The sequence below is a fragment of the Panthera onca genome, chromosome Y (genome assembly GCF_046562875.1).
Source record: "Panthera onca isolate mPanOnc1 chromosome Y, mPanOnc1 haplotype 2, whole genome shotgun sequence".
In the NCBI taxonomy this organism is placed as follows: domain Eukaryota; kingdom Metazoa; phylum Chordata; class Mammalia; order Carnivora; family Felidae; genus Panthera; species Panthera onca.
Window position 1 is genome coordinate 30,379,501 of NC_138358.1, and position 23,283 is coordinate 30,402,783.

The 23,283-nt window shown below is 62.8% G+C and overlaps 2 protein-coding genes across 4 annotated transcripts in view; one reads left to right on the forward strand and one right to left on the reverse strand.

Moving 5' to 3' along the window:
* Nucleotides 1-2,726: 2,726 nt before the first annotated feature.
* On the reverse strand, nucleotides 2,727-16,226 carry LOC145714963 (putative GTP-binding protein 6). Of its 2 annotated transcripts, none has more exons than XM_081794530.1 (10): nucleotides 15,845-16,226; nucleotides 9,922-10,059; nucleotides 9,294-9,364; nucleotides 8,604-8,671; nucleotides 7,525-7,683; nucleotides 7,271-7,350; nucleotides 5,688-5,896; nucleotides 3,941-4,089; nucleotides 3,431-3,583; nucleotides 2,727-3,093 (listed from the first exon to the last, which is right to left on the reverse strand). In XM_081794530.1, the coding sequence occupies exons 1-10, from the start codon at nucleotides 16,191-16,193 to the stop codon at nucleotides 2,958-2,960; spliced, it is 1,512 nt and encodes a 503-aa protein (XP_081650656.1). In that variant the 5' UTR covers nucleotides 16,194-16,226; the 3' UTR covers nucleotides 2,727-2,957. The 2 variants fall into 2 exon arrangements, with proteins under 2 accessions (XP_081650656.1, XP_081650655.1); XM_081794529.1 differs by lacking the exon at nucleotides 7,271-7,350 and adding an exon at nucleotides 9,013-9,143 and having other exon boundaries at nucleotides 15,845-16,224.
* A 5,283-nt stretch (nucleotides 16,227-21,509) lies between these two features.
* The window catches only part of LOC145714971 (cohesin subunit SA-2-like), a 60,752-nt gene continuing 58,978 nt past the window's right edge, over nucleotides 21,510-23,283 (forward strand). For both annotated transcript variants that reach the window (XM_081794542.1, XM_081794543.1), the window contains exons 1-2: nucleotides 21,510-22,228; nucleotides 22,997-23,066. In XM_081794542.1, coding sequence (XP_081650668.1) covers nucleotides 22,224-22,228; nucleotides 22,997-23,066 — 75 coding nt within the window. In that variant the 5' untranslated portion in view covers nucleotides 21,510-22,223. The remainder of the gene's footprint in view (nucleotides 22,229-22,996; nucleotides 23,067-23,283) is intronic.

Genomic DNA, 23,283 nt, shown 5'->3' on the forward strand with positions numbered 1-23,283 from the left:
AGTGGGGGAGAGGCAGAGAGAGAGGGAGACACAGAATCCCAAGCAGGCTCCAGGCTCCGAGAGCTGTCAGCACAGAACCTGATGAGGGGCTCCAACTCAGGAACCATGAGATCATGACCTGAGCCGAAGTCGGACGCTCAACAGACTAAGCCACCCAGGTGCCCCTCGTACTTTATTTTTTTTTAAGATGTTATTTTGGGGCTCCTGGGTGGCTCAGTTAAGCATCAGACTTTTGATTTTGGCTCAGGTCATGATCCCAGGATTGTGGGACTGACCTTGTGTTGGTCTCCGCACGGAGAGTGGACTGTGCTTGAGATTCTCTCTCTGCCCCCTCCCTGGCTTGTGTTCTCCCTCTCTCTCTCTCCCTCTCTCTCTCTCTCTCCCAGAAAGGAAGAAAGAGAGAGAGAGAGAGAAAGAAAAAAGAGAGAAAGAAAGAAAAAAGAAAAAAAAAAGAGAGAGAGAGAGAAAGAAAGACACAGAAGGGTGAAAGTAAATAGAAAATACTAACCCAAAGAAAGCTGGTGGGTCTCTATAAATAACAAAGAAAAGGGGCGACTGGGTGGCTCAGTCGGTTAAGCGTCCGACTCTTGAGTTTCGCTCAGGTCATGATCTTGCACTGAGACGCGAAGCCTGGTTTGGATTCTTTCTCTCTCTCTGCCCTTCCCCCGCCCGCTCTCTCAAAATGAATAAATAAACTTAAATTTAAAAAAATAAAAAAGATGTTATTTTTGAATGATATCTACAGACCACATGGGGCTCGAACCTAGGAACCCGAGATCAATAGTTACATGGTCCATCCGCAGCCAGCCAGATGCCCCCCTCCCCACCCATATTTAATTTTATTTAATTTATTTAAATTTATTTAAAGTTCTTGGGGCGCCTGGGTGACTCAGTCGGTTAAGCGTCCGACTTCTAAGCGTCCGGCTTCGGCTCAGGTCATGATCTCGCGGTCCGTGAGTTCGAGCCCCGTGTCGGGCTCTGTGCTGACTGCTCAGAGCCTGGAGCCTGTTTCGGATTCTGTCTCCCTCTCTCTGACCCTCCCCTGTTCATGCTCTGTCTCTCTCTGTCTCAAAAATAAACGTTAAAAAAAAATTAAATAAAAAAAATAAAATTCTTAATGTTTATTTTGACTGAGAGACAGAATGCAAACGGGGGAGGGGCAGAGAGAGAGGGAGACACAGAATCCGAAGCGGGCTCCAGGCTCCCAGCTGTCGGCACAGAGCCTGACGCGGGGCTCAAACTCAAAGCCGCAAGATCGTGACCTGAGCCGAAGTTGGACACTGAACCGACTGAGCCACCTAGGCGCCCCTAATTTATCTAAATTTTTAAAAATGCTTATTTATCTGAAGCAGGCTCCAGGCTCCGAGCTGTCAGCGGAGCTGACCTGGGGCTCGAACCCACGAGTCGTGAGATCATGACCCGAGCCGAAGTCAGATACGTGACTGAGCCACGGAGGCGTCCCCTGCCCATACTTAAAGATGAGTGTCTGAGCCTTGTGTATTTGAGGGACGCACTCTGTCAGAAGCATGTGCCTGGCAGATGCTGTGGTGGCTGCGTGTGCGGACCACGAGCCCACGGGAAGGGAGGCCGTGTGGTTCGGGTGCGCGCACTGCCCCGTGGCTGCTGAATAAACGTTGGCGGAGTGAAGTACCATCAGGTGACGGTGTCTCTGGGTCACTCAAACCCGTACTTGGCCCTTCCCATGTCAGAATCGGGGTGTGGGCACCTCGGGGGTCGGCCGTGCCCGGGCCCCCTTCTTGGGGTGACTGCCTGCCTCCCAGCACATGGGCGTGTCCTCAGGGCCCGGCTGCTCGCGGCACAGTGGACCGGGCCTTGGGAGGGGAGAGGCCCATCCGTGGACAGAGGGGTCCTGGGGAAGCCTGGGTGTTCGTGGGGCGGGGGGGGCGGTCTTGTACCTGGTCCCCTCAGTGGGAAGACCAACGCCCTCTGTCCGAGGTCCCTCCCCCCCATGTCCCTGATCCTCCCTCCTGGGCCCCCGAGCCCCTCCCCCAACCCTCCCAGGCAGGCCCCCGAGCCACCCCCCCCAACCCTCTCTCACAGGCCCCCCTGAGTGCCAGCCACCTCCTCATCGTGCTTGTAAGCACGCAATTGGGCGTCATGACCCTGTGGCTCTGGGCCTTGGGGTGGGGCCTCCGGGACACTGGGGTGTGGACACTGAGGGGGGTGGCTGTGAGGAGGAGAGTGAGGGTCTGACCCACCCGCACCCCCTCCTTGTGTCTCCTGCACGGGGAGGTGCTGCGGTGGTGAGAACAGAGTCGGGGGCTGGAAGGGGGCGGCCCTGGTGTGGGTCCCAGGCAGAGAGCCAGGCGGCGGGGCCTCAGGGAACAGTGGGCACACACCGGGGGGCAGGCAGACCGGGCGGGACCTTGGGGGCTGGGGGCGGCCCACGCAGCACACTCCCCTGCCCACTGTGGTCTCTTCGGGGTTGGCCAGTCTCTTGGCTTCAGGCTGGGCTGGGCTGCCCTGTCCACACCTCTGCCCCGTCCCCTTGTTTCTCCTCGACCTGTGTGTGCCCGCAGAGGCCTCAGGGTCGTCGGGAGACAGTCCTCATTGCCGGGACGCTGCGGTGGGGAACAGGGAGGTCTGGCAGCCCTGAGTCTATGGGGACCAGCACCCGGGAAGCCCCAAGTGGCTCCTCCCACCCCCGCCACACTGGCAGGACCGTGTGCCTGGCGGCCGGCCCTTGGAAGACTCAGCAAGGCTGGTTTACAGACACAAGAGCAGAGCTTTTAATATCCTGTAGCTGGAACAGCGTGGAAGGCAACCCGCGCTCAGGTCACAAGCACGTCCCCGCGGAGTCCCCCTGAGACCTGACCTTTGACTTCTGGGCGCAGTGGGGCGGCCACCAGCCTTTCGGGCCCAGCAGGGAGCAAGGCGCCTGAGGGGGCGGGCAGGACGCCCCGCGGCGGTGCTGAGGCCACACAGCCTCCGCTCCCTCACTGGCTGGTTGACTCCGGGAAGAGCTTCCGGAACTTGCTGTAGGCAGAGCTGCTGATGACGACCCTGACGTCGGCCGCCCCGGCCTCGGGGATCACGTCCACGTCCTGCACCGTCGCCTCCTGGTGCAGCCAGCTGAGGAAGTGAGCAAGGGACACGTCTGTGAGGCGGGCGAGGACCCCAAAGGGCTATGTTCCCAGGAACTGGTCCCAGGCAGAGCGCCGTCCCACAGAACGCTACCCCTGGAGCCCTGTCCCCCTACCGCACACCGCCTTGCCGTCACTGGTGGGGGACCTACTGGCAACGAACTCCCCCGCCCGGCCGCATGCCTGTCAGCTCAAGGAGGCCGCTTGCCCCGCAGGCCAAGTCATCAACCCAGGCTCGCTGCAGGCGCGTCAGACACCCCGCACCTGCCCCGCGTGCTGGTGCTCCGCCCGGCCCTTCGTACACCTGCTTGGCCAGCCCCACGCACCTCAGCTGTGCCCCCGCCAGCCGGACTCGGAGCGTGAGGACCTGTCTCCCTGTGGCTCTCAGGACGGCGTCCTCCAGCCGGGCTCTCAGCTCCGGGAGCCCGTGACCCAGGAGGGCGGACACGGCCACGGCCTGGGATCCTGACGGGCTGTACCTGCGTCGGGGCGGCGGGCAGACCCCACTCAGCCCGGGGAACACCGAGCGCGGGTCCCCAAGAAGCACCCCCCGCCCCCGCCCACGGGGCCTGAACTGTGACTGTGTCAGACGGTCCCAGGAGAGGACGCGGCCCCGCTGGACAGGGACACGGGGACGGAGAAGACCATAAGGCTGCGGTGACACATCCGGGACAAGGGCGCTGGGACCGCCCCTTTCCCTCCCGGGACCAGCAGGGGGCGCTCCGCGGAAAGCCGTGGGGCAGGCGGCGAGGGGCGGCCACAGGTCACCTGGCCGCGTCACCAGTACCTGCGGGAATGAGGTCCGGGCGGAGGCGGGCAGGCCGGGGTCCACTCACCCGGGCACCAGGTCGACCTTGTTATGAACTTCCAGCACGGAGTCCAGCAGCGGGGCGGGCAGGCGCAGGCCCCGCAGGGCGGCCAGGACGGTGGCTTTCTGCAGCTCCGTCTCGGGGTGGCTCACGTCTCTCACGTGCACGACCAGATCCTGGGGAGCAGACGGGCCCCGTGCTGGGGACGGGGTTCCGGGGGCTCACCGGAGGACCCGCGCCGGCCGCACGGTGGGGTGGGGTGGGAGCGGAAGCCGGCCCGGCCCCCTGGCGGTCCCCTGCCCGGGTCGCGGTGGGAGGCTCCCCGAGACCAGAGCGGGCCCGGGGCCCACCCAGTGCTCCCTGCTCGGGGGTCCAGCCCCGGCCAGGCCGCCGCCCTCCACGTGGCCGGGGGCCCTGGGCGGCTCCCGCACCAAAGGCAGCAGGCACGCACCTTCGGGCTCAGGTAGGCCCCCGACCCCCACCGGGTGCCTTGTTCATCATCCGCGGAACGCTGAGTCGGCGTTACTCCAAATTTTAAAGGACGCCTCTTCCTACGTTTAAGTGTCTTTACAGGTAGGTGACCGATGCACAATTGGGAAAACGCAGGCATCTGACTGGTGCAGCCGTTTTGGCTGGGGTCATGACCTCACGGTTGGGGGGTTCAAGCCCCACCTCGGGCTCCGGCCGACAGCGTGGAGCCCGCTTGGGATCCTCTCTCTCTCCCTCTTTCCCAAGATAAATGAAAAAGAATTTGGAAAATGCAGCAAGAAGAAAGAGCTGCCTGTAATTCCGCCCCTGGGAACAGGCACCGCCCACATTCCAGAATGTTCACTTCCGGGTTTTAGACGCGCTTAAAATTAAAAAAAAAAAAAAAATGTTTTACTTCAGAAACGTTCCAGATTTTCTGGAAATATGGCAGCGTGGGCACGTGGCCCTCACCTTGCTGCCGCAGCCAACGTTAGTCATGGTGTGTGCCACAAGCCGGGGTGACCCCGGGGCGCACTTGTGACGACCCTCAAGGCTCTGTCCCGAGTCACTGGCCTCTCCTTTTCCGTCCTGGACACCACCCAGGACACTTGTCACATTGCCGGTCACCTGTCCTTGGCCCCTCTGAGCCCCGACCACGTTGAGCACCGTGCGGGCATTTTGTGGGACGCCCTGTAGCTGAGGTCGGCCTGGTTCATTCTCCTGTCTACACCACGGTTCGGGGTTTGGGGGCAAGACCACAGAGAGCGTGCCCCGAGTCCCCGCGGCCACAGCTGCTCACACAGGTGACCTGAGGGCTGAGGGGCAGGCGCCTGGCCGCCCTGGACAGCGGCTCCACGTCCTGCGAATTAGTCTTCAAAGGGGTCACCGGACAGGGCTCAGTCTCAGGGTGGCTTAGGCGCCACCTTCCTGAGGGGGTGTGTGTCCGGAGACCTGGCCCCCGGGTTGTGTCGTGTGAGGGGACCCGGCCCCCGGGTTGTGTCGTGTGTGAGGGGACCCGGCCCCCGGGTTGTGTCGTGTGTGAGGGGACCCGGCCCCCACGCTGTGTCACGTCTGAGGGACTTCGCCCCCACGTTGTACTGTGCATGAGGGAATCCTGCCCCCAAGTTGTGTCATGTATGAGGGGACCTGCTACCCAGGGTTATGTCGTGTGTGAAGGTACCAGATCCCTATGTTGCGTCACGTGTGAGGGGACCCGGTCCCCAAGGCTGTGTCGTGTGAGGGGACCGGGCCCCAGGTTACACAGCTGTGTTAGGTAATTTGGCCCCTGGGATCATCCCACACTCACTGAATGAGCCACGTCTCCCAGGGTGGCGGAGAAGGACTCGATCAGGCTGTGGGGCAGCTGGGAGAGGAAGCCGACGGTGTCCATGTAGATGACGGCCATGCGGGAGGGCAGCCACCCCGCGTGGGCTGTGACGTCCAGTGTCGCGAACAGCCGATCCTGGGGCCGGATGGCGTCGTCACCCGTCAGGGCCTTGATCAGCGTGGTTTTTCCTGGAAGGTGGGCCACAGGGGACGCGCTGAGAGGCCCCCTCACCACACGTGTCCCACCTTGGCCGCAGTCGAACCCACGTGCATCTGGCCGAGGCGGCGGCCACGCGTCGTGAGGTCTCTGAGCTCCTAGTCTCCGCCCTGTGTGGTCAGAGAACCTGGCGTTCTCCGTCACGCTTGCGGCCCAGAGGGCCAGGGCCCAGGGTACGAGTGCCCGTATGCAGGACGGCGGTGGTGCGGACGGGGTGGTGACGGCCGAGGGGGTGAGGGCACCCGTGCACACGAGGATAGTACAGACCCGGCGGTCACGTTTGTACATGTGTGTTGTCTGTGAGGTGGGCTAGGTGCCTGTGTAGACAGAGTGCCGGTGGTGGAGTTGAGGTATAAGGCGGACGGGATGTCGGTGTAGACGGAGTGATGATGGAGTGGGGCGGGTACAGCGTGTGTGGCATAGGCTGGGCGTCTGTGTAGACGGGGTGGTGGTGAAATCGGTGTGTGTGGGGGGGGGGGGTGGACGGGGGTGACAGCGTTAATGGAGTGTGGCGGTGTAGACAGGCAGGAGCTGTGTGTGTCTGCGATGGCCCCAGAGGACGTCCCCTCCACTCAGCCTTCCTGCAAGAATGCGCCCGTGTGTGCGCCCGGCCCCCGTGTTCGGGGCCACGCCAGCACCACGCCAGCTCGTGGACGTTACTGGTGGCCACTGGCTTCAGCCCGCCCCACAGGTGAATGAGGAGATGACCCGGGAGGGCGGCCCCACCTGGACACACAGGTGCCCTCACCACACAGGTCCCGGGGCACGGACTCCTCTGTGCTGGTGAGCCTTGGGCCGCGGGCGTAACCTAGCAGTGCTGAGTTCGGTTGCCTGGGCGGAGCTCCGGAAGCGCGGTGCTGACGCCGCCGTGCGGGCGCACTCGCCGTGTCCCACAAGGTGAGAGCCTGTATCTACCCAAGCGGGATTCTCTGCAGCTGTGGTGCCCCCGCACTTTCCGTTCCAGGTTTTGTGGGGAGTTCCCTCCCTCCTTGAGGACAGGGAGCTGGTGGCGTGAGGCTGGTGGGGACCTCACGCTGGCAGGGGGCTGGACCTCGCGCAGCCCGGCACCCGCAGGCGGACCGGACCCCGACGGTGAGGAAGTCGCACCTGCCGTTGTCTCCCTTTACCGAGCACAGCCGTGAGCTCAGGGCTTCGGGACGAAGGAGACCCGAGGTTCCGTGTCCTGCAGACGATCGCGCTGAGCGCACACGTTAAGCTAAACCACGAGCCCTGTGGTGAGGTCCTACTGCTCACAGTCTGAACCGCTTTTATCCTTCTACGGGCCTGCCCACCATGCATGGTCTTAACACCGTCACCCTTCTGTCTCCCTCTGAGTCTCAACACACCTGTAAGAGAGGGGAGTGCAGTCTGCTGTCCAGCACTCGATGACCACGCTGCTGACCTGACGGGGCACCCGCCCTGGGCCCTGCAAGTGCCCCGGGCACATGAGCCACGCTTTCCACCTGTTCTCATCATCCGTCGGCCCTCTGAATCCCAGGGCCTTGTTGCGTTTGCGAGCGGTTTCTCCCCAAATGCACTAGCAGGGTGGTGGGGGGACGGTGGACCCCCCCCCCCCAGGAGCCCCCAGAACTTCTCTCACCGCAGTTTGTGTATCCCACCATGGAGACCACAGGAAACTCCCGCCGTCTGCGCTGCCTTCCCAGGAGACGCCTTTTCTCCCGAAGTCTGTCCAGGGCCTTCCGAATCTTCAGCTCCTCGTCCTTCAGCAGGCGCCGTTGCACCTGCACGAGCGATTCTCCTACACACACCCAACACGGCGAGTCGGTGAGCACACTCACAAAGACGTAAGAGCAGAGTGAGCCACGCGGGTCCCTGTGTGCGTTGTGGACAGGCATTCTGCCACTGGGACCCCCCGCCCCCCGCCGGCCTGCTCTTCCACACTGCCCCAGCACCTTCCTGTCTGACAGATGGCTTCACCCAGTGGAGGGTGGCCTCGCCTCCGGACTTCTGCCCTCTGAGGTCACCTGGGCTCCCCTTTATTTGGGAGTAAGGGAGAGCCTCACAAGGACAGCCCCCATGATATCCAGAGCCACCTGAGCGGTGCCCCAAAGACACATCTACATCCTGACCCCTGGGACCTGTGAACGGGAACTCATTTTGGAATATGGTCTGGGCGCATGTAACTGGACAGTGATCTGAGGGGGTCATCCTGGATCAGTGTGCCCTAAATCCAAAGACAAACGTCTGCATAACAGAAGAGAAGACAGAGGAGAAGCCGTGTGAAGACGTGAAGACCCATGTGGGACGGACGCAGCCACGAGCCCAGGGACGCCTGGAGCCCCAGAAGCTGCAAGAGGCAGGAAGGACCCTCCCCTGGAGCCTCTGGAGGGAGCACAGCCCTGCCCACTTGGGTCTCAGTGGCTCTGCCCTCCCCCGACCCGATCTCAGCGGCCCTGCCCCCACCCCACCCCCCAGATCTCAGACTTCTGGTCTCCAGAGCTGAGAGAGTAGATTCCTGAGGTTTTAAGGCTCTGGCTTGTGGTCCTTCATTGCAGCCACCCCAGCAGACCACGTAGATATCCTAGTTTGTGTGAATGGGACCATGTACGGGGTCACATGCAGCCCCACTGGGATCTTTCAGCGCTGCTGTCCCCTTCCTAAGGGTGGCTGCCGTGGCATACCCCCTTCTGAGCACGCGGTGACAAGACCTCACGTTACCTGACCCCATGATGTAGCGTGAGCCTCCTCCCCGTCCATCCAGGCGGGTGGTGCTGCTCAGGTGGGACCTGCCGTGGAAAGGGGGCGTCTCAGTAGACAGGGTGAGACGTCCGTGCCCATCTAGGGGGAGCGCACCAGGTGACAGCACACAGACGCGAGGGTGAGATGAGAACTCTGGGTGGAGAGAGCGAGGCAGGGGGCTGTTCCTCCTGCCTGGATCTTCACCGTCACCGAAGGGGGGGCCCCACAGCAGGGTGACCTGTCCGGGTAGGCACGCTGCTTGGACAGGAGCCTGACAGGCCTCGTCCGGGAGGGCACGGCCAGCCCTGCCTTCCGTCTTCACCGCACCCCAGGCAAAGGGTCGGACACGCGACTACGCGAGCCGCGAGAGCTGGGGTGTGCCCCGAACCTGAGAAGGGGGAGCTCAGCCAGCGCCACCTGCAGCCGGGCCTCCTTCGTCCGGGCGTTGCAGCGGAAAATGGAAAGAACAACGGTGAATCGGTCAAACACCTGCACGCCCCAGGCGGCCTCGAGTTCTTTCTGGAAACGGAGGGAGGGAGTGAGGGCATCTGCAGCGGTGTCTCGGGTGAAGGGGGCCGCTGAGATGGCGTTGGCGATCCCGGGGCCTCCTCCGTCCGACCCCATTCCCTCGGCCCGGGGCGTGGGAAGCGCCCTGAGACTCCCGCGTACCTTGGTGGGCGGGGCCATCCTCTCCACATTCAGAAAGACCGCGGTGATTTCTGGCAACGCTCTGATTTTCTCTGAGGAAAAGAGAAGGTTCGGTCGGACGTCAGGGCTCCATGGGGTCTGTCGTGGGGCCGACCCTGGGCTCAGGCTGGCTGTGGTCACCGGGTACCCCTCGACTCCCTGAGTGCGTATGTGGGAAGTCGGGTGTGTGAGGCAGGGGAGGGGAGGACCGGGGTCCCTTCGGGGGTCGTGGGTCTTGCACACGCAGGTGACACGACCCCACGGGGTCTGAATGGCTCCATGACCTGCGGTGACAGAGCCGGGCGGTGAGCACCCCCTCAGCGTATCCGCAGGGCTCGCCGCGCTCAAGTGTGACACCCCCGGGGGTCCCTGGAAGGCAGGGTTCACACACAGCACCCTGTCTGCGGGGAGGGCCGGGCTGGGGTCCCGGGGCCGGTTTCCACCGGACTCTGAATTGCCCCGACGGCCCCACTGGGCACAGTTCAGGTTGCGATCGGGGCACGGAGGCGTTTTGGACGTCTGATCCAAGTTCCCGTGAGGACGCCTCTACTCGGCCCAGACGGCGAGAGCCCCTGCTCCAGGAGGAAGAGAGCCAAGGAGCAGGGCCCACCTGTCAGGTGCCGCAGGGTCCCTCTGCCGAACGTGACCTTCCCGTCGGGTGTTCTGGCGGGCACCACCATCCTTTCCACCACCGACCAGCGGTCCAGCGTGTGGACCAGAGATTCCGCCTCCGCCACCTGCCGGTCAGCTTCGGGGAGACACAGGGCCAGGGTGAGGGACACACCCCTGCGAGGTCGGCCCCGGGGCCCCGGGCTCCCCAGCTCGGATGGCTGCCCGCACGGCGGCACAGAGGTCCGGACGCGGCACCCAGGGAGGCACCTGTTCCGAAACACAGCTGTGTGCCTCCAGGCCCAGACCGTTGCAGCCTCCGCTCGCGCTGGACGCCGGGGGCTGGGCAGATAACGGGACGTGGGCTCGGTGAGGCCCCCGCGGTCTGTCGTGACCCAGTGGACAGCGGGTCTCGTGACGGAGCCCAGGAACTGGCTCCCTTCGTTGCCTGCAGGGTGGGCTGTGAGCCCCCGCTCAGGCAGGGAGTGGGGCGCTGGTGCCGGTGGGTCCTGGGGCTTGGAGTCCTGACTGCTGCCGACAGGGCCGAGGGGGGCTCAGGGCTCTGTGACACGGAGGCCAGCGTGCTGGGCCCCACCCCTGTGAGCCTTGTACTAAGCGCCCGCTGTGCCCCAGCGCGGTCCGCCCTCTCCCGGCGGCCGCCTTGGAGCACAGTGTCCTCAGGTTCCCCTGAGGGACCTCGCTGGTCCTCCTCACCTCCGCCCCTCTGGGTGGGGCCCCCCGACTCGCCTCCTTAACCGTCACACGTGGGGCATCGGCAACCCCCACAGACGCGGTCTTTCCTGACCTCCGTGGGGGGCCACGTCCCCACTCAACCGTGGATCACCCTGCAGCTTCCCACAACCCCCCTGGCGGTCCTGCTCCTGCGGCCACTCCCACAGCCACCGGCCTGGGGGTCTGGTCGAAGTGCCACGTGGGACCCCCGACGCTAATGCTCGGGGATCCGCCAGGTGGGGATGAAACCTCAGGACACTTGTGTATTCACACTTCACATGCACGGGCTCACTCACAACTGGGCCCTGCTCGCAGGACAAGGGAGGTTCCCCCACCCCTCACCTCCACACCCCTGCACCACACCTCCCCACCCCTGCCCCACACCTCCCTATCCTGCCCCATACATCCCCTCCCCATACCTCGCCACCCCCTCCCCACACCTCCCCTCCCCTACACCTCCCCTCCCCTACACCTCCCCTCCCCATACCTCCCCACCCCTGCCACATACCTCTTCACTCCACACCTCCACCCTGCCCCACACCTCCCCTCCCTTGCCCACCCCTGCCCCACACCTCCTCAGCCCCCACCCCACACCTCCCCTCCCCTGACCCACATCTCAGCACCCCTCCCCTCCCCCCTCCACTCCCCTCCCCTCCCCCCACCCCTGCCCCACACCTCCCCACCCCTGCCCCACATCTCCCCTCTCCTGCCCCACACCTCCCCACCCCTGCCCCACACCTCACCTCCTCTGCCCCATCCCTCCCCTCCCCGCCCCATACCTCCCTACCCTGCCCCACACCTCCCCACCCCCTCCCCACCACTGCCCCACCCCTCCCCTCCCTTGCCCACCCCTGCCCCACCCCTCCCCTCCCCACGCCTCCCCTCCCCCACACCTCCCCACCCCTGCCCCACACCTCCCTATCCTGCCCCATACATCCCCTCCCCATACCTCGCCACCCCCTCCCCACACCTCCCCTCCCCTACACCTCCCCTCCCCATACCTCCCCACCCCTGCCACATACCTCTTCACTCCACACCTCCACCCTGCCCCACACCTCCCCTCCCTTGCCCACCCCTGCCCCACACCTCCTCAGCCCCCACCCCACACCTCCCCTCCCCTGACCCACATCTCAGCACCCCTCCCCTCCCCCCTCCACTCCCCTCCCCTTCCCACCCCTGCCCCACACCTCCCCACCCCTGCCCCACATCTCCCCTCTCCTGCCCCACACCTCCCCACCCCTGCCCCACACCTCACCTCCTCTGCCCCATCCCTCCCCTCCCCGCCCCATACCTCCCTACCCTGCCCCACACCTCCCCACCCCCTCCCCACCACTGCCCCACCCCTCCCCTCCCTTGCCCACCCCTGCCCCACCCCTCCCCTCCCTTGCCCACCCCTGCCCCACCCCTCCCCTCCCCACGCCTCCCCTCCCCCACACCTCCCCACCCCTGCCCCACATCTCCCCTCTCCTGCCCCACATCTCCCCACCCCTGCTCACCCCTGCCCCACACCTCACCTCCTCTGCCCCACACCTCCCCACCCCTGCCCCACCCCTCCCCTCCCCTTCCTCACACCTCTGTACCCCTGTGCCACACCTCCCCACCCCTGCCCCACACCTCCCCTGCCCCATACCTCCCCACCCCTGTGCCACACCTCCCCAGCCCCTGCCCCACACCTCCCCTCCCCGCCCCACACCTCCCCTCCCCTGCCTCACACCTCAGCACCACACCACTGAAGACCAATTAACACCACTTCCTTGTACCCCATCTATCACATCCGGCCATTAGGAGAAAATTACAGGGTATACTGACAGGTGACAAACGTGATGTAAAGACACAGAGCAGCGTCAGAGCCAGTGGAATATGGCAGGAATGCTGGAATTATCGGACCAGGAACTTACAACAACTATGAGTCATATGCTAAGGGCTCTGACAGATAAAGGAGCCTGCATGCAAGGACAGATGGGCAACGTAAGCAGACAGATGGAAATTTGAAGAAAGAGCCAAACAGAAATGCTGGCTGTCACAAACACTCCAACGGAAAGGAAGAATCCGCTGATGGGCTTATGAGTGGGCTGGGCAAAGCCAAGAAATGAATCTCTAAGCTTGAAGACAGGACTAGAGTCGTGATGAAGAAATTCCGACTGCGAACGACGTAGAGAAACTGAGAAGTCAAGCCACAGACTAGAAGAAAATATTTGTAAAAAACATCTGAGAAAGGGCTGTTATCCAGAAGAACTCTTAAAACTTAGCAGTAAAAGAAGAACTTGAGGGGTGCCTGAGGGCTCAGTCGGTCAAGCATCCGACTTCGGCTCAGGTCATGATCTCGCGGTTCATGAGTTCGAGCCCCATGTCGGGCTCTGCGCTGACAGCTTAGAGCCCGGAATCTGCTTCGGGTTCTGTCTCTCTCTCTCCCTCTGCCCTTGCCCTGCTGACACTCTGTCTCTGTCTCTCAAAAAGTGAATAAACATTAAAAAATGTATTTTAAGGGGCCCCTGGGTGGCTCAGTGGGTCGAGCGTCCGACTTCGGCTCAGGTCATGATCTCGCGGCTCGTGAATTCGAGCCCCATGTCGGGCTCTGTGCTGAGAGCTCAGAGCCTGGAGCCTGCTTTGGATTCTGTGTCTCTCTCTCTCTGCCCCTTCGCCGCTCATGCTCTGTCTCTCTCTGTCTCTCAAAGATGAATAAACGTTTAAAAAAAAAATTTAAAAGAAAGAACTTGATCAAAAGCTGGGCCAAACGGGACGCCTCAGTGGCTCGGTCGGTTGAGGGTCTGACTTCGGCTCAGGTCACAATCTTACGGTTTGTGAGATCGAGCTCTGCACGGGGCTGTCAGTGGGAGCTGGCTTGGGACCCTCTGCCCCCTCTCTCTTCACCTCTCCTGCTCACGCTCTCTGAGAAATAAACATTAAAAAATTTCATAATAAAAATATAAAAAAACAAAAGCTGGGCCGAAGACCTAACACACACCTGACCACAGAAGCTGGGGAGAGACGCTCTGTACCATATGCGGTCGTGGAAATGAATGCACGTTACCTCGAGAGCCACGCACACCTGTGAGGCTGGCCCAGACGCAGAACGCGGACAACACCTGACACTGGTGACACGGCTGCAGCAAGAACCCTCCTTCGTCGCTGATGGGACCCCAAAGTGGTGCAGCCGCTGGCAAAGCAGTTTGGTGCTTTCTTATAAAACCAAATGTGCTCTTACCAGAGGGTCCAGCAGAATGCTCCCTGGTATTTACCCGAGTGAACAGAAACTTAGGTCCACACAAAGCTGCACGTGGATGTTTACAGCAGCTTGGAAGCACCCTTGATGTCCCTCAGCAGGTGGATGAATGAATACACTGGGGGCCATCCAGACAATAGGGTCTTAGCACCACCAGAAACAAATGAGCTGTATGGCCACAGAAACTCACACAGGAGCCTTAGATGCATGCGATTGAGCGACAGGAGCCGGTCTGAAAAGGCCGCGTGGTGGATGGTTCTAACCCTATGACGTTCTGGAAAAGGCAGAACGAGGCACATAGTAAAAACATCTGCAGTTGCCAGGAAGGGGGTGGGGTGAAGCATGAACAGGAGGGGCAGTGAAACCCTCTCCAGAATCCTGTAATGATGGATCCGTGATGTTGCACATGGTCCAGACCCACAGAGCGTGAAACACCGAGAGTGAATCATACTGAAAACCGCGGACTCTGGGTGATTCCGTGTTCACGTAGGTTCCTGGATCGTAACACGTGTCCTGCTCTGGTGGGGATGCTGGTAACACACGAGGCTAACCAGGTGGGACAGGAGGTACAGGGAACCCTCTGTACTGTCTTCTCAAGTTTCCTGTGCAACTAACACTACTCTAAAAGGCTTTAAAAGAGAAAACAAGGAACATAGCACTGAGATGGAATGTTCTTGAACAGGAAAGTTCACAGGAACAGAGAGCAGATTCGTGGCTGTGAGGGACCGGATGGGGATGCGATGCAAAGTGGCTGGGATTAAGGGGACAGGGCCTCCTTCTGCGGTGATATGAACCACACAGAAGGGCTGGCTGCAATGTGCTAAATGCTACTGAACTGTGCCCAGCAGAAGGCTAATTGTACGAATGACATGTTAATAAAGGTCTAAGGGGAAGAGGGGAATTAAAAGAACCCACTGTATCAAGTCACCCTCCTGCTCAATGCAGAGTACTTGTGACAACCCCAGCGCTTACAGCCCACATCAGTGTGTGTTAGACACCCAGGGACTCCACTGTAAGTGCCCCCACCTCCCCACAGCCCCCCAGCCAGCCTGCCGGGGGTCGCAGGCCGTGCTCCCTGGAGGACCCCTCTCTGGAGACTGTCCTCACACCTCTGTGCCTGCCCCTTCCCGCTGTGGGCTCTGGTCTTCCCAGGCCATCCAGGACCGCTCTGCTGAGACCCTCGAACCACGTTCTCGCCCACCCGCAGCACGTGGGCCCAGGAGGTGGCTCTCTGCCGTGAGTGCGTGCTGTGCCCCGAGCCTCCAGCTAACTGGCTGTTAGTGACTGGGGGGGACGATGGCGGTCCCAGGCAGCTGCCCTCGAGAGGGCAGGCAGACAAGGGTTTGCGGTTCCGGGTATAAAGTGCATGCACGATGACCATCTTCTTGCGCAATCTTTAGTATTCAGTGGTTACATACATGAAAATGCTGCACAGTAAGTACTTAAGGATCCGTCTCACACACACACGAACACACACAGACGGGGCACGCTGGCTCTAGACTTTTGCTAGATTCTTTACAGGAAAGAACGGGTAGGACACAACACACGCTGCAGGGGAGAGGAGGGCTTAACCAGGGAGCAGGCAGAGAGGGGACAGGGCCAGGCAGCAGGGGGCTGGGGCTGCCTCCAGCAGGTTTAGGGAGATGGGTGGGGGCGTTTCAGTGCTGCGCTTGGCGCCCCGCCCCCTCAGCCCCAGTCCTCCGAGTCTCCGCCCCCGACGCCCCGCCCCTCCCAATCTCCGCCCCGAGAGCGCCTGCCCGGAGCTGTGGACTTGGAAGCCCCGCCCATCCCAATCTCCGCCCCCAGTCAGTCCCGAAAACCCCGCCCCCCTAGTCTCCCCTCCCGAGTTCAAGTGCCTACAGCCACGCCCCCCCCACTGAGCTCCAACCCGATTCTCCCGAGGCTCCGCCCCCTGGAAGCCCCGCCTCTCAGAGTCCCCGGCCCCGCCCACGGCGCAGTTCCTGCGCACCTCGGGTCAGCTGCGGCTTCCCGGGTCCCCACTTGACCTCAGGGTGAACCAGGCACACGCGCTGGGTCCCCACCGGCAGCAAAGGGTCCCTCCTCAGCAGCTCCTCCTCCTCTTCTTCCTCGTCCTCGGCATCTTCCGGTTCCTCCACCTCTCCCGTTCGGCTTCTCGGGCCATCAGCCGGTGGGCCCCGTCCTCCGCCCCCTCGCCCCTTGAGGTCCCCGGGGTCGAAGGCGGCGAACGCGCGCTCGGGGCAGACCAGCAGCGGCGGCGCGGGTCTCGGAGCCCGGCGGCCGAGAACCACGCGAGGCAGCCAGGCCGCCGGGCGGAGGGCGGCCCGCAGGGCCCACATCCTGCGCCGGCCGGCACGCTATGGGGCGGGGCCTCGGGGGGGGGGCGTGTTCCCATGCGAACTCCCCATTGGCCGCCGGACGTCACGTGCTCGCCGTCGCTTGATTGGCGCGAGCGGTCCCGGGCTGGCAAAGCTTGGGACTCCGCCGCCGGGGGCTAGCTTCGCTTCGGCGGAGCCTGCTCGGGGCGGATGCCCGCGCCGGGTAGTGCCGCCAGCGGGGCAGGCGCAGGCATCCGACCCTGGGCGGGCGCTTCCCCACACCCGTCTCTCTCCGGCTTCCGAGCGGGATCTTCCCGCAGATCCGACTGGTCTGGTCCTGGGGGCCTGAGTGCCCCCGCAGAGGTCCCACATCCTGCGAGGGGGTCCGAGGCTGCACCGGGGGTGGGGGTGCCTCCACATCCTGCCTTGGGGGTCCGAGTGAGGCCGCGGGGGTCCCACATCCTGCCTTGGGGGTCCGAGTGCCGTCTCGGGGGTCCACATCCAGCCTTGGGGATAGGAGTGCTCCCTCGGGGGTCCCACATCCTGCTTTGGGGGTCCGAGTGAGGCCGCAGGGGTCCCACATCATGACTTGGGGCTCTGAGTGCTCCCCCAGGGTTCCCACACCCTACCTTAGGGGTGTGAAGGCTTCCCCTGGCGGGGGGGGGGGGTCCCACACCCTGCCCTGGGGGGTCTGAGTGCTCCTCCAGGTTTCCCACATCTTGCCTTGGGGGTCTGAGACCTTTTCGGGGGTCCAGAATTCTGCCTTGCGGGTCTAGTACTGCCCTGGGGGGGGGGGGTCCCACATCCTGCCTTGGGAGTCTGAGCCCATCCCGGGGGTCCTACATCCCGCCTTGGGGGTCTGAGCCCATCTCGGGGGTCCCACATCCTGCCTTGTGGGTCTGAGCCCATCTCGGGGGTCCCACATCCTGCCTTGTGGGTCTGAGCCCATCTCGGGGGTCCCACATCCTGCCTTGTGGGTCTGAGCCCATCTCGGGGGGCCTGAACTCTGCCTTGCAGGTCTAGTACTGCCCTAGGGGGTCATACATCCTGTCTTGTGGGTCCAAACCCGACCCTAGGGTCCCACATCTTGCCTTGGGGTCTGAGTGCTCCCCAGGTTCCCACATCCTGTCATGGGGGTCTAAGTGCAGCCGTGCGGGTCCCAATCCTGCCTTGCGGGTCAGAGTGGTCCCTCGGGGGTCCCACATTATGACTTGGGGGTCAGACTGCTCCCTCAGGGGCCCCACATTCTGTCCTGGGGTCTGAGTGCTTCCCCATGGGGGATCCCACATCGTGCCTTGGGGGTCTTAGTGCTGCCCCAGAAGGGGGTCCCACATCCTGCCTTGGGGGTCTAGGTGCTCCCACAGGGTCCCACATTCTGCCTTGGGGGTCTGAGTGCTGACCCGGGGGGGGTCCCACATCCAGTCTTGGGGGTCCCGAGTGCAGCCATGGGGGTCCCAATCCTGCCTTGGGGGTCTGAGTGCTGCCCCAGGGGGGGGTTTCACTTCCAGCCTTGGGGGTCGAAGTCCTCCCTCAGGGGTCCCACATCCTGCCTTGGGGGTCCAAGTGCTCCCCCAGGGCCCCACATCCTGCCTTGGGGGTCCCACATCCAGCCTTGGGGGTCAAAGTGCTCCCCCAGGGTCCCACATCCTGTCTTGGGGGTCTAAGTGCAGCCGTATGGGTCCCCATCCTGCCTTGCGGGTTAGAGTGCTCCCTTGGGAGTCCCACGTCATGACCTGACTCTCTGAATCCTCCACGGGGGTGTGGGGGGGTGTCCCCACATCCTGCCTTGGGGTTTGAATGTGGCCACGGGGGTCCCAATCCTGCCTTGGGGTCTGAGCGCTCCCCCAGGGTCCCACATCCTGCCTTGGGGTGGTGGGGGTCTCACATCCTGCCTGCGCGCTGAGTGCTCCCTTGGGGGTCCCACGTCATGACTTAGGGGTCAGAGTGCTCCCTTGGGGCTTCCACATCCTGCCTTGGGGTCCGAGTGTTCCCCCAGGGGTCCTACACCCTGCCATGAATGTCTGAGCCCATCCTGGGGGTCCCACATCCTGCCTTGGGGTCCAGGCGTGTCCTCGGGGTCCCACATCCTGCCTTGGGGGTTTGAGCCCGTCTCAGGGGTCCTAACATCCTGCCGTGGATGTCTGAGCCCATTTCAGGGGTCCTAACATCCTGCCATGGATGTCTGAGCCCATCCCGGGGGGTCCCACATCCTGCCTTGGGGTCCAGGCGTGTCCTCGGGGTCCCACATCCTGCCTAGGGGGTTCGAGCCCGTCTCAGGGGTCCTAACATTCTGCCATGAATGTCTGAGCCCATCCCGGGGGTCCCACATCCTGCCTTGGGGTCTGAGCGCTCCCCCAGGGTCCCACATCCTGCCTTGGGGGTTTGAGCCCGTCTCAGGGGTCCTAACATCCTGCCGTGGATGTCTGAGCCCATTTCAGGGGTCCTAACATCCTGCCATGGATGTCTGAGCCCATCCCGGGGGGTCCCACATCCTGCCTTGGGGTCCAGGTGTGTCCTCGGGGTCCCACATTCTGCCTTGGGGGTTCGAGCCCATCTCAGGGGTCCTAACATTCTGCCATGAATGTCTGAGCCCATCCCGGGGGTCCCACATCCTGCCTTGGGGTCTGAGCGCTCCCCCAGGGTCCCACATCCTGCCTTGGGGGTTTGAGCCCGTCTCAGGGGTCCTAACATCCTGCCGTGGATGTCTGAGCCCATCCTGGGGGGTCCCACATCCTGCCTTGGGGTCCAGGCGTGTCCTCGGGGTCCCACATCCTGCCTTGGGGGTTCGAGCCCATCTCAGGGGTCCTAACATTCTGCCGTGGATGTCTGAGCCCATCCCGGGGGTCCCACATCCTGCCTTGGGGTCTGAGCGCTCCCCCAGGGTCCCACATCCTGCCTTGGGGGTTTGAGCCCGTCTCAGGGGTCCTAACATCCTGCCATGGATGTCTGAGCCCATCCCGGGGGTCCCACATCCTGCCTTGGGGTCTGAGCGCTCCCCCAGGGTCCCACATCCTGCCTTGGGGGTTTGAGCCCGTCTCAGGGGTCCTAACATTCTGCCGTGGATGTCTGAGCCCATCCCGGGGGTCCCACATCCTGCCTTGGGGTCTGAGCCCATCTCGGGGATTTCACATCCTGCCTTGGGGGTTTGAGCCCGTCTCAGGGGTCCTAACATCCTGCCGTGGATGTCTGAGCCCATTTCAGGGGTCCTAACATCCTGCCATGGATGTCTGAGCCCATCCCGGGGGGTCCCACATCCTGCCTTGGGGTCCAGGCGTGTCCTCGGGGTCCCACATCCTGCCTTGGGGGTTCGAGCCCGTCTCAGGGGTCCTAACATTCTGCCATGAATGTCTGAGCCCATCCCGGGGGTCCCACATCCTGCCTTGTGGGTCTGAGCCCATCTCGGGGGGCCTGAACTCTGCCTTGCAGGTCTAGTACTGCCCTAGGGGGCCTTACATCCTGTCTTGGGGGTCTGAGTGCTCCCTGGAAGGGGGTCCCACATCCTGACCTGGGGTCTGAGTGCTCCCCAGAAAGGGGCCCCACATCCTGCCTTGGGGGTCTAAATGCAGCTGCAGGGAACGCAATCCTGCCTTGCGGGTTGGAGTTCCCTCGGGGGGTCCCACAGCATGACTTGATGGTCTGAGTCCTCCTCCAGGGGGGTTCCCACATCCTGCCTTGGGGGTCTAAGTGCTCCCCTAGGCATCCCACATCCTTCCTTGGGAGTTCGAGTGTGGCCATGGGAGTCCCAATCCTGCCTTGGGGATCCGAGTGCTTCCCTGGGGTCTCACATCCTGCCTTGGGGATCCAAGCCCATCTCGGGGGTCCCACATCCTGCCTTGGGGATCCAAGCCCATCTCGGGGGTCCCACATCCTGCCTTGGGGGTCTGGGCCCATTCCGGGGGTCCTGCATCCTTCCCTGGGGGTCCAGGCCCATCCGGGGGTTCCACATCCTGCCTTGGGGGTCCGAGCTCATCCTGGGGGTCCCACATCCTGCCTTGGGGGTCAGAGTGCTTCCTTGGGGGTCTCATATCCTGCCTTGGGGGTCCAAGCCCACCCTGGGAGTCCCACATCCTGCCTTGGGGGTCTGAGCTCATCCTGGGGGTCCCACATCCTGCCTTGGGGGCCAGAGTGCTTCCTTGGGGGTCTCATATCCTGCCTTGGGGGTCCAAGCCCACCCTGGGAGTCCCACATCCTGCCTTGGGGGTCTGGGCCCATTCTGGGGGGCCTGCATCCTACCCTGGGGGTCCGGGCCCATCCTGGGGGTCCCACATCCTGCCTTGGGGATCCAAGCCCACCCGGGGAGTCCCACATCCTGCTTTGGGGGTCCAAGCCCATCCCAGGGGTCCCGCATCCTGCCCTGGGGGTCTGGGCCCATTCCGGGAGTCCCACATTCTTCCCTGGGGGTCCGGGCCCATCCTGGGGGTTCCACATCCTGCCTTGGGGGTCCGGGCCCATCCTGGGGGTCCCACATCCTGCCTTGGGGTTCAAGCCCATTCCGGGGTTCCACATCCTGCCCTGGGGGTCCAGGCGGAGCTTTGAGAGTCTCATCCCATCACTGGGGGTCTGCAACTCGGCCTCAGGGGCCCCAGACGCTGCGTTGGGAGTCATCGCCAGTTCGGAGGAGACTCAAACGTTGCCTGGCATGTCTGAGTCCATGAACTCAGGTCGTACACTGCTACGGGGGTTCGTGTTCAGTCGCATGGGTCCCATACTCTGCCTTGGGCACGTGGTGCTGACCTTGGGCTTCTTCCCCAGGGCTGCTTGGGCGTCTGAATTTGGCCTGGTGACGGCCGGGGGCGGGTGGGGATTCTGAAGTCTGTGCTGCTAGCCTGGGTGTGTCCCTGGGGGTCCCAGGACCCGCTTGGGGATCAGAAGCTGGCTGGCGAATGTGGTGTGGGAAATGGGTGCAGAGGCCAGTGGGCCCAGGAGGGTGAGAGGTGGGCTGTTGGAAGGGAGGGCCCCTCCTGTTCAGACTGTTATCAGTATGTTCTCCAGGAGAAATTCAGAATGCGTGGCGTCGAAAGGGTCGTCACATGGATCCCGGCTGTCACTAGGGGGTTCTTGTTTTCACAGAAGAGCAGGTTTAATGGAAATGTTCCTTTTTAAGGGTCTGCGGAAAGCCACGGCCTTTCCGATATTTCGATGATGGTGCAGCTCGTCATGCTAACATGCACAACGAAGGAGGGGACACGTAGGGACACGTAGCCCGAAGAGGCAGGGGAGGCCTGGTTGCTGTGTCCGAACGGGGGTGGGGGATTGAAAGGAACAGGAACGTCTGAGGTGGTGTTACTGTACTGGCAGGAACTGTCCTGTGCCCCCCCCCCCCCCCCCCCCCCCCCCGAGCCAGTGTGACCACGTCGGGCACGGTTGGAATTGAGTTGAGCTGTCGTGCGTCTGTCTCAAAGAAAATGGGCGAGCTTGGGATCTCGACCCGGTGTCGCCAGTGACGCCCCCACGGGCCGTGAGTCCTGGGTGCCATTTCCTTGCTGATGGAATCAGAGTGTGGATTAGAACCTACAGTAACGAACGCACGAGTGTGTGTGTGCCGATGGCGTAGATCGTTCCGGGGCCGGTCCCCCAGCCCTCCGCCCCGTCACACGGCTTCCGACCGCCAGCACAGGGCGCGGGCACCAGTGAGTCCGCGGAGAAAGCACGGGGCCTTGTGTCCCGGGGAGGGTGTCTCTGCGGGGCCTTGCTCTGAGATCCTGGGGCGAAGCTTCTCTGCAGCGGGAGGCCGGCTGGCGATCGCACAGGAGCTCGCTGTGGTCCTGTGACGCCCCCTGGCGTAAGATTCGGGCAGGTCCCCTCCTCCAAGCCCTGCCTCCTGTAGACGGAGTGCAGTCTTACTTGGGCGAGCAGACCTACCGGAGCTCGCGTTTCCAGGGCTGCGCGGGGCGCCAGGTTCCTCGCCGCACTCAGACCTCTCCGCTTCCTCGGTCCCCGTCCCCGTCGCCGTCCGGGCCGCATCGCCAGCGCTGTCCCCTGGAGCCTGCCTGCCCGGCGGTTTCTGGGGGTGGCTTGGGGAGGGACGACGGTGAGGATTAACACTTGATAATGAGGTAACGCATTTTTTTTTTTTTTTTTACTCCTTTACTATTGACACTATGCCCTGAGGCTGCTGAGGGGGGTGGTAGACGGTTTCCTGCCAAGTAAGTTCATCCTACAACCTCACCTCCGTGCAAACCCAAAGCTGTCTGCAGACTTGATTCAGCAGACAGCCCTCGAGACGTCTAGTGTGCGTGATAAACGGCGTAGATGTTGGCGTGAAAATGGTGTTGAGGCTGTAGGAAGAAGTAGGGGAGAGAGGAGACAGGTGCCAGTCGCCTGGGGTCGTGGCGCGGTGAACACAACACGGTGGGAGGGGGCTCGCACAGCCGTGTGGAAAAACCGCTCGTGTTTTGCCCTCGCGTGGAAAGTGTTCCATTTTCCCGAGTCTCAAACACCCGTGGTTGTTAAGAGACATCGTGGATTGGATGGGGAGATGTGTCCTGGTGTGTCAGAAGCCCCGAACCGGGCGCAGTTGGAATCAGGGGCCGCCGGTCGTTTAACCCCCTTCCCAAGCATGCGGAGACGGACTGTTTTGTCCCCTCTGTGAGCCGAGCCACTCCCCATTGCTTGGCATTGTCTGACTTTGGGTGCTTTCTTTCCTCTGCCGACAACAATTTAAAAACGTCGAATTTTAAGAGCGTGTGCTGAACAGCCCCAGCGTGTGGAACTGCCTGTAGCTCGGGAAAGACTCACCGAGCGAGTGGGGGGGTGGCTGTGCCATTACGTGGCTTGCAGCCTCCAGGGCTCCACGCAGCAGTCTGACTTTTCTCGTGTCTCAGCGAAAGGTCTGGCCAAGAGGAGGGGAACCTGATGCCCGTGTGCGATGGCGGTGGCCAGGACACCGTGCCGGTAAGTGCCCGTGCTGGCGGAATCCGTGGCCACGCTGATACACGCTGGTTACGTGGGCCTAAGCTGCGTGTTTCCCTCGGGGGGGGGGGGGGAGTGACACGTTCATGCAGATGGCAAGGTGTAGACAGGAACGCGGGAGAAAAACACGGATCCCTTATAATCTGTCCCGACAGCGCTCACTAGTAACATTTTGCTACAGGGGCACCTGCGTGGCTCG